The following is a 10,328-nucleotide window of genomic DNA, read 5'->3' on the forward strand; positions in this document are numbered from 1 at the left end:
TACTAATGTGCAAAAAGCACCTTAGGAGGATGATGATCTGGGTTTGAGGCTTGTTTCTGTTGCCTTCTTAGCAGATGCATGACATTCTGCCTCAGGTCTCAGTATTCAGAACTCTATTAACTCATATTGTTGCTAGGGGAATTAAATGCAATACTGGTTATTAAGGGAGTTCGGGTTGCCTATTGGCATGAAGCTGCGCTGCAATCCCAAAGGTTTGTGATTTGAATACACCAGCTGCACCACAGAAGGAGGATGGACAATTTTTCCCTGCACAATTAACTGCCTCTGAAAACCCACCATGGGTCGGTTCCAACTTGACGGCAAACAACAGTAACCATGATGAATGTTAAAGGATTTGTACATGGAAAAGGACTATAAATAGTTTTATTAATAATAAAAGCCTGTACATCCATCACAGTGATAAGAATGAGCTGTAGGATAGATAGATTCAACTGTGGGTCCCAAACTTCTGAAGAAGTTTTCCCATCCTGTGCCACATCTGTTACTTTCCTTCTTCATCCCATCTACTGCTGCAGTCTTACCTTTCCTTATCTCATACCTCCTTCACCCCATCTCCACCTCTCTATTACCTGAATGCATATATAGCTAAATGAACAGGTAATGAAATGGTGGTCCAGAAAAGTCATATTTAAAAGTATTATCTCATTTAGAAATGTAATCTAAATAAACAGCTACAATAACATTGGGAGCTAAAAGAAGTTTATGAGGCATTCTCTTTTTCCAGGCAGCGTGGTGAGATGGGCACCTCCCAGGACAACTGGCACAAGCGCCACAAGACTGGGGGCAAAAGAAAGCCCTACCACAAGAAGCAGAAGTATGAGCTGGGGCTCCCGGCTGCCAACACTAAAACTGGCCCCGCCATATACACACAGTTCGTGTGAGAGGAGGCAACAAGTAACCGTGCCCTAAGACTGGATGTGGGGAACTTCTCCTGCGGCTCTGAATGTTGAACTCGCAAACCAAGGAAAATTGATGTCTGCAATGTCTCCAATAATGAGCTAGTCCGAACCAAGACCCTGGTGAAGAACTGCATGGTGTTCATTGACAGCACACCGTACAAGTCCCACTGTGCACTACCCCTGGGTCGCAACAAGGGGGCTAAGCTGACTCCTGAGGAGGAAGAGATTTTAAACAAAAAGCGATCCAAGAAAATTCAGAAAAAGATATGATGAAAGGATAAAGAATGCAAAAATCAGTCTTCTAGAGAGCAGTTCCAACAGGGCAAGCTTCTTGCATGTATTGCTTCCAGGCCAGCCCAGTGTGGCTATGCAGATGGTTATGTGCTTGAGGGCAAGGAGGTGGAATTCTATCTGAGGAAAATCAAGGCATGAAAAGGCAAGTAAATCTCCCTCCCATTTTTGCACATGTATTAAGGTTGTTCAATCTAAAAAAGACATTTATGAGAAATAAGGTAAATGCATTATCAGCAGAAAAGCAGCCCCAAAATGGAGTAACTGATACTAAAATATTTTAACCATGTTATATGCATCGTTTATCTCATTTATTCCTCCCAACAACCTTATAAAGATAATTTATCATATCTCTTATCTGATTTCTCATTTATTTTACAACTAAGTCACAACGAAGTTAAGTAACTTGCCTAAAGTCACACAGGAAGGGAGCAGAACCAGTATTCCAGTGCAATCAGTCATTTTCCACAGTTCACATTCTTAGCTACTTATGACAAAATCTGCTTTCTCACTCGAGGAGACCTTGGACAAAAGCTACCAAGATATCTTCACATTCACAAAAAGTCTCATGATCATGTTTTTATAAAAGTCCCCACAAAAAATTTACAACTACCCCAGGCACAAGAAATCCTTATCAAATGTCTGAGGATCCAAGTATACAGAAAAGAGTCTACTATTAGTGAGCTCTGGTGGCCTAGTGGCAAGAAACTGCACTGCAATCCCAGAAAGAATCCACTATGGTTTACAGTGAGTTTAGACTTAAGAAGGATCCATGCAAGAGGGATATGCTAGTGGAAGTTAATACCTAGAACAGATCAGAATTTGCTCAAAAATTTGAAGAATACTCTCCCTGCCACTACCACCAAATTACAGAGAAGAAAAAATATTTCTATACTCTTAGACATAATATTAAATAACAACCAAACATACTTCTTTATTGTAAAGTCACTGCAAGATCAACTGTGGCCCACTATACACTGTTAAGAATAGATATAGATATAGGTAAGAGATAGAGATAGAGATAGAGATGGGGGGGGGGGTGTCAACTCATCACTGCCAAGCCCAAAGTGGTTCATAGCTGATTTCAGAAGATTTTTCCAAGGCTGTACATTCCTTGCGAATAGACTATCTTTCTTCCAAGCTGGCAAGATTGGAATCACCAAAATAGATGCTACTTTGGGATCAGCAATACAGCTCCTTTGGGGAATGAGGGGGGCCTCTAAACTTCCCAATAAAGACAGAGAAAAGGCATCTAAAGAAAGAAAATTCTCTAGTTGAGAACAGTATTAGCACCTTCAATGTCAAATTTATTTTTGAAATAAAAGTTGTAGATCATGGTCAAAGAATATTATGCTCACTTTTGAACATTTTCATTTCAGCAAAACCTATCTTTCTTAATCTGTTTTGGCTGAGATGGCTGCAGGGAGGAAGAGCGGGCAAAGTGGAATGGGCACCCCCTGGGAGCTGGACTCCCAGCAGAAGCAGTAATGGGTGAAGCTTTACCTGGAGAACGCTCTTTTCTATCCCTAACTTAAGAGTGTAGGAAAGAAATGTATTTCTTGAAAGGTAATTCCAAAATTTGCAACAAAGAAATTATTTTCCTAGTGTTGCTTAAGAAAAGCAAGTTCTTAAAATCACGTTCTTTAAAATCATGACTCCTGCACTAAAGAATTCTTATGTGGGCAAGCTCTGGTGGCCTAGTGGTAGGAAATTGCACTGCAATCCCAGAGGTGCATGGTTCAAATCCACCAGATGCTCTGCTGAAGGAGGAACAATTGCCTCCTGTACCAGTCAGATCCAATTTGATGGTACACACATTAAAAAAAAAAAAATAATAAAAATAAAAATTCTTATGTGGGGACTACTGGAGAAGGGCTAATTACTCATTTCTCATTTCTAGACACAGCAAAATCTAATCCTGATGGATGCTTTAACTAAATTAACAAATACTCATTAAAACCTCCATGTGCCAAGTCATCTTTTCTAAAATCTGGATCTTCACACATGCCAGTGCATAAAATCTTTTGCTTTGGTGGAAGCAGATACCAAACAGTCTCCTCATCCCCTCAAATACACATTTTAAATTAAGAATTTAACAGCAAACAACAAATGCTGGCTAGGTTGCAGAGAAACCGGAATCATTGTTCACTGTTGGTGAGAGTGTAAACTGGTGCAACCACTATGGAAGGCTGTATGGCGCTTTCTCAAAAGTTGCAAACAGAAATACCATTTGGCCCAGCAATTCCACTACTGGGAATTTACCCTAAAGAAACCATAACTGCCACCTAAGCAGTTATATGCACACCTATGTTTATTGTGGCTTTGTTCACAACAGCAAAGAATTGGAAACAATCCAAGTGCCCATCAACAAATGAATGGATAGAGAAGTTGTGGTATATTCACACAATGGAGTACTATGATGTACGGAAAAACAAGAAAGTCATGAATTATACAAAATGGGTGACCTTAGAAGGCATTATGCTGAGTTGAAATTATGTCAGTCACAAAAGGACAAATATTGCATAGTGCCACTGTTGCAAAGGGGATTGGCATCAGGATTGGGGGGAGACTGTGAAAGATGGGATCAATTATTTATACTGCATTGAAACAGATGAGGGAGAGAACAGTTTAAAAGGATATATGATTAGGTATTATATTGTCATGACAGGAGTCCAGAACAAAGGCTGCATAGTGGAGTGGACTAGGGGGGCAGGAGTTCTTAACAATGAATATAACAAGGAATTTTTTTTTTTACTTCAAAGAGAAGAGTGAACTGAGGGGGAGGGGTGGGCAGTGAGCAAAGTGTGCAAGGATGGAAATCCAAAATCTCTATAAACTTTCATTGAAATTAATTTTGAAAAAAGAATTGATTAAATAAAATATAAAGTGAAACCTTTCGATATAATTTTACCAAGACTTTGGTGATTTAGTGCAGATAAAACAGCTGGAACCCACTCACCCTGGGTTGCTGTGATTAGGGATGAGGTCCAAATGGCATGGAGGAGTAAGCAGGCTGGCTAAGCCTCCTGGGGCACTGGGCCATACTTAATTATTATTATTATATAATTACTTAAGTTACTCTTTAGCAACTTAGTATTTTAGTAAGAACGTTTCCAAAGTGGTTTTCAGCTGCTAAAAGGATACCATTTTGCAACTAAGTAGATTCTATAAGAAGCCACTTTGCTCAAATCCAACTCCCTGGGACCAGAAATTTGCAAGATTATGTATTCCAATTCCATTCTTCTAAATATTTCCATTAACATCCCTCTCAAAAGGAAGTTAAATACAATGGGGGTTTTGTTATGGAGTTGAAACTTTTCACTGCCTTTCTTTCCTCCTCCATCACAGATTTCCTCCTCTTTTGCAGAGACCTAACAGAAACATGCCTGCAGGAAACTGCTCCAGAGGGCATGCTTCAATGCTTTCTCAACTTTTGTGGGGAAACTACCACCTGACATGAACATTTTGTTCAGAGCCAAGTGTCAAGAAATGCTGTGCTTCTCTTGAGGATGTGTCATGGTTTCTCACGCCTCATGAGGTCTAGAAGAGAGCTCTGGTGATCTATTAGATAAGGAGTTGTGTTGCCAAACCAAAGGCTGAAGGATCAAATTCACTGGCTGCTACAGGGAGATGGACAATCTTCTCAAGTACGATGTACAGACTCTGAAAACCCACTGCCAGTCAGCCATGAGTAAGTTCTGAATTGACAGCACTGAGTCTTAGTTTGTGTTTATGAAGTACAGAACAGTTTCTGTTTTCATTTTGATCCCCAAGTCAAGGGTCTCGCTCATATTATAGTAACTATTACTTTTGTTTTCATGAAGACCCTCTTAGTCCCAACCTAACCACTTAATAAATGGAGAAAACAATGATGTTGTCGAAGTTTGCATTTTACTCAGATCCACAATTAACATTCATGAAGCAGTAGTCAAGATATCAAAAACATATTGCACGGGAACAATCTACTGCAAAAGTCCCTTTTCACCTGTTCTAGGTTGGTGTTCTAGTGGCCTAGTGGTAAGAAGCCAAGGATTCTGAAGCTTCAACTGACATATTTTGGGCATGTTACAAGGAGGGACCAGTCCTTGGGGAGTGACATCATGTTTGGGAGGGTGGAGGGATAGCACAGGAGAAGAAGACCCTTGATGAGATGGATAAATTTGGTGATTGGGGCAATATGGGTGTGGGTGTCAGAGACAGTGAGGTTAGCAGAGGATAGAGCAGAGTTTAGGGCTCTTTTGCATAGGGTCACTGTGAGTTGCAATCGACCAGACAGCACATAACAGGCTGCAATAGGATTAAAAGTTAATTATTTGGTGTTGGTGTTGTTACTTAAGAAATTTTGTCCCCTCTTCATGCTGACGAGTCCTAATTTTTCAGGCTGTTTCGAAACACATTCTTGATCTTCTTAGTTGTTCGGTGGGGAAGGGGGAACGACACACAAAACAAAAAATGAAAACAAAGAGTTTTCAATTCTATCATATATTATTTGGAGGAAGTGAAATCAGAGTGCTCCTTAGAGCCAAGGATGGTGACATTTTGTCTTACATACTCTGGCATACGGTAAGGAGGAACTGATCAGTCCTTGGGAAGAGACATCATGCCGGGAAATGTGGTGGGTGAGAGAGGAAGATCCTGAACAAAGTGGGCTGACTCAGGGACTGTAATGATTGGCTCAGCCACGACAGAGCTCCTGAGGATGGTGCATGCGAGGTTAGGGCAAGGTTCGTATTTGTTCGTTGACTCAACAACAACATGTATCATTGTCCTGCCAATGAAGTTTCTTAAATTTTTAAAGATTCTCTCCTGAAATTTTACTCCCTCACTCATTCACTGCCATTGAGTCAGAAATGACTCCTTTTTGACCAACCAGCAGGTTTTCAGAGGCTATAAATCAGATGGGAAGAGACTGCCATGCCACTCCCACAGCAGCTGGTGGGTGCAAACTGCCTGCCTCTGGCACGAGTCTTTGCTCACAAGACCAGTACACTCCCTAAAATATTACCCATTATGATGAGTATTAAGATTAAAATATTCTTCAATTCATTAAATGCCAGAACCTTATGTAATAGAAACAGAATACCTAAATAAATGGTGCATACATGTCCAAGGACTAAAGTATTATCACTGTGATAACTGAACGCTGTGCCACTGGTGTGTCAAATGCCATAACGGTTACCCATGGTGGACACTGTTTGGTATAGCTCCCAGATTAAAACAAGCTTAGAAGCAGGAGTGGCATCCACTTCTTATATAGTGGACCTTTGGAAACCCTATAAACAGAAAAATGACGATAGTTACAGGGTTCAGATCTAACAACAAATGCTCCCATAGTTAATAGCTCATACCAAACTGAACCATATCTACTGCCAACTCTCTATTCATAGCAACTTTATTGGGTTTCCAACTATAGGAAGTCTCATTTTTCTACCATGGAGCAGATTCAAACGGCTGAACTTTTTAGTTAGCTACTCAGCACTTAACAAAGCTCCATCATAACTGTTAATATTTGTCAATAACTTCATCAAAGCACTGTTGGGGGAAGGGCCGTAGCAAAAGTGTAATTAGGACCCACACTATGCCTCACCCTGGGGTTGATTCTATAATGCCTTCTTAGGATCAATCTAATGCTTTTATTTTGTTAAATATATTCTTAAGTGGGAAAAAATCTTCTATTTAACTGATATATCACTAATCCAACACACAAGGAAAAGGCAGAAACTAAGTAATGTCAAAGTTCATGTCTACACATGCCCACATTTCTCATGAAATTCAACTAAAGCTTTCAATTGAAATGCAATACTAAGAGACCTAGCAAACTCGAGTATCTGATTCCCAAGCCCAGAATAGATGAGAAAAAGAGAAATAGTATTACATGAATAATGAAAATGTCAAGAAGTAACAGCTGGTTAGCAAAAATGGGGGAAGGGGCAGATAATCAGGACTTCTGAATCAGCACCCCAAGGTGGGTCACTATACTTAAGCATCACATTTTAAAGAGTTAACATTCTTAGAATAGTCCAGCTTTCTTCTATAACTGCGGACAAACCACGTCCTTTCTGAGCCAAGGAATCCAGTCTGTAAATGTTGAACACCAACAATCCTCCCCACCTCACAGGGAGGCTGTGCTGTAAGATCAAAAGACTTCCTATGAAAGGATATTGTATGAAAGGTCCATATAAATGAAAGACGTTATGAACAGATGGGTTTGGAGCTTAAAGGGCTAAACCAACAGCCATTAGATCCTAAAAATGGAGGCTTTACTGTGTTAAGAAGTATAGCTATCTGAACTCAGTCTATGCGATCCCTGCTCGATAATAAGTAGAAAAGGTGTTCCATTCGTCAGCAAAAATAAATATGGATATTAACATTCAAGAAAAGTCATTTACTTGAAGAACTGCCAAAGTACCTTGTTTACAAAGAAAATAAAAAAAGGTAAACTCATTTGCTGGCAGCAGTGAGAACTAAGGTGCACAAAGCGGAGGAGGCTCTCACACCCAACAGTTTGGGCTTGCTGATTCCTCTGGAAAGGACTCTTAGTTACATTTTGCATACCTTGAAAGAAATTGAGTAACACTTTGCAACTAAATTTCAAGTCAGAGGTTTGTAAATCTCATTCATTCATATGCCACTAAGCTTTTGGTTCATTGTAAAAGGTTCAGGAAACCCGTTTCTAAATGGGTCATTAGCATTTAACAAGGTAAAGGACCTAAACCTTTCCATTTCAGATTGCGAGATTAAAACCAACTCCTTGCTTCCAAGATTATTCAAAATCCATCAACAAAATTACACAGTAGGGTGTGGGTGTGTGTGTGTGTGACTGCCTCGACATAGACTACTCCACACCGCTCCGGCACTGACATGTCACATCAATGACACCACCACCAGCGGTCGGACGGTGCGGGGCAATCCTGACATGCTTCGGCCCCCGGGAGGGGAATGGGAATTAAACCACAGCGGCTCTCCTTTGTAGAGCTTTGGCCAGAACAGCAGAAAGGAGACAATGAGCGTTCTGTGTGCAGTTCTGCGCGGATTGGCTGGTTTCTCTGCCCCCCCTTCATCCCCCCCCAAACCCCCTGATGTCATGAGCTTGGAATGCGGGAGGGAGGAAGGAAGGAGGAGATTTGGGGAGGGGGACGCCTCTCATCTCTTTCTCACACCGAAGTCCTAGAGATAAACCCAACGCATTCTTCATACTAGGCAAAGTGGAAAAAGATGAGAGCCACCAAAGCCCAATTAACTGCAAACAAGCACCCCCTTCCGCAAATAAACCCTAAACAAAAGCAAAGTAACAAAGATCCTCCGTGTGGTAGTCTATCGCACAACCAACTTCTCGGAGATGAAGTCTCTTTTTGAGTCTATAGAAGACATCAAAGCAACTCTCAAAGCAACGCGCCAAAGCTTTGTCTCAGTTTCCAAAAGAAACAACAATTTGACCGAGGGCACCAACACCGGGAGAGAGAAGAGTCCCCGACCCGCCCTCGTTCCTCTCGAGAGCAGGGGAGGGGGCAGTGGGGGGTCTTCCTCCCCGCTAGGAGAGGAACAATGAGGGGCCCGGAGTCTGGCCACGTAACCGCCTAACTGCGCTCGATGCTGAATTCCGCTCAGGAGATGAGGTGGGAGGAGGCGCAAACTCGGCCTGCAGCTCCAGCCGGGACAGGATGGCGGGGGCTGCAGCGCCGGCTCTCCGGTCCCAGGGCGCTGGCCGGCCCCACCTAGGGACCAAAGGCCCGGCAAGAGCGCCCTCTTCCCGGTGGGGCGCGCCCTACACCCGCGGGACGGCCTCTGAGGTAGGAGGCGGACACTGCGGGATTCCAGACCGCCGGGGGCCCTCAGCCAGCCGCGCGTCCGCCTGGGGCTCGGGAACAAAGCTAGGAGAGCGCCCGGGAGCCGGCGCGGCCGCACGGGAGGACCAGCCCGGGGCGCGCGCTGACATCTGCGCCGCCTCGACGTCTCCTCTCCGCGCAACCGACGAGCTCAGGGTTCCCTCGGCCGGCCGCCTCCCAGGGTGGCGTCACATACCCCTCGTGCAAAGGAGCCCGGTCCCCTCAACGCCCGGCGTACCTTGTTCTTGACCTCGGCCGAGAGCCCGTAGGAAGGGCCCTTGTTGAAGTGAGTCATGGTGGCTCGGGCGGCGGCGAAGGCTGCGCTCGGTCCGGGGTCTCTCGCACTCGACTCTCCCGCTTCTGGCCCCAAGAAGTGGATGCAGCGGGAGATGCGCGGAGCTCGCTCTCTGGGCGGCGCGGAGGGCGCGCTGGCGCAGGGGCGGAGGCGACGCTGGCGTCCGACTGGATCTCAACAGAGCCGCCTGGTGCGCGCTGGCGACCCGCTCGCTGGTTCGGCTTCGGCCCCGCAACTCCGCACGAACTGCCCCCCACCCCTTCCCCGGGGCCTTTAGGGATTGGCCGATGCGCCCGGCCAATGGAAAGCCGCCGCCTCCCGCCTCTTTACCGAGGGGCCGGCGCGGCCAATTGTAGGGCTGCGGGTGCCGCGCTCCCCTGCCCGCGGGTCTCCGGCCCCCGCCCCCGCCCTCACGCCACCGAGGCCGCCGCCGAGGAGGCTCCTCCTCCGGGCCCGGCCGGAATGAAGACTGGCCCCGCTGACGACCAGGCGCTCCCGCCCCCAACTCTGCGCCTGGGGGCTTCCCAGCGTCCGCACTTCAAGTCGGCTTTCAGGCATCCGCCGCGGCGCCCGGGCGGGTGGTGGGGAGGGGAAGCCCGCCGGGACTGGCCCGCCGCTGACCCGCCGCCTCCGTCGGCTTCCTCCCCGGCTCGCGGCCCGACGCACCCAGAGGAAGCGGAGCGCCCCGCCACCCGCAGTTGGGGGACACCTCGAACCGCTTAGGAGTTTCTGCGCAGGGGGTAGAAAGGAGCTCCGCTCACCAACACCTGCTCCTTCTCTCACCTTGCCGCCTCCACACCTGCTGATCTGACCTCGACGCGACTGCCGCACCTGGGGCAGACGTGCTTTCGGCCAAGCGCAACTCATTCCGAGTTAAAACCTCTGAATGCAGCGCAGAGCAACTGGGGAAGGTTGCATGGCAAAACCTGGGACATTTCAGGTCCTTTTCTGGATTCACACCAGATCCTCTTTACAATCAATTCCATATTCAGCTAG

General features: G+C 45.5%; 1 protein-coding gene and 1 pseudogene across 1 annotated transcript in view; one reads left to right on the forward strand and one right to left on the reverse strand.

The window, feature by feature from the left end:
• LOC102866678 (calponin-3-like) overlaps window positions 1-9,395 on the reverse strand; it is a gene marked incomplete at its 3' end in the record, with an annotated part of 36,268 nt that extends 26,873 nt beyond the window's left edge. The window contains exon 1 of the mRNA XM_006882490.1: window positions 9,276-9,395. Coding sequence (XP_006882552.1) covers window positions 9,276-9,332 — 57 coding nt within the window. The remainder of the gene's footprint in view (window positions 1-9,275) is intronic.
• Window positions 759-1,364, forward strand: LOC102859630 (annotated as a pseudogene).
• Window positions 9,396-10,328: the final 933 nt, after the last annotated feature.

Source organism: Elephantulus edwardii, unplaced genomic scaffold (genome assembly GCF_000299155.1).
Source record: "Elephantulus edwardii isolate Elephantulus edwardi_28Jun2011 unplaced genomic scaffold, EleEdw1.0 scaffold00020, whole genome shotgun sequence".
Lineage (NCBI taxonomy): Eukaryota > Metazoa > Chordata > Mammalia > Macroscelidea > Macroscelididae > Elephantulus > Elephantulus edwardii.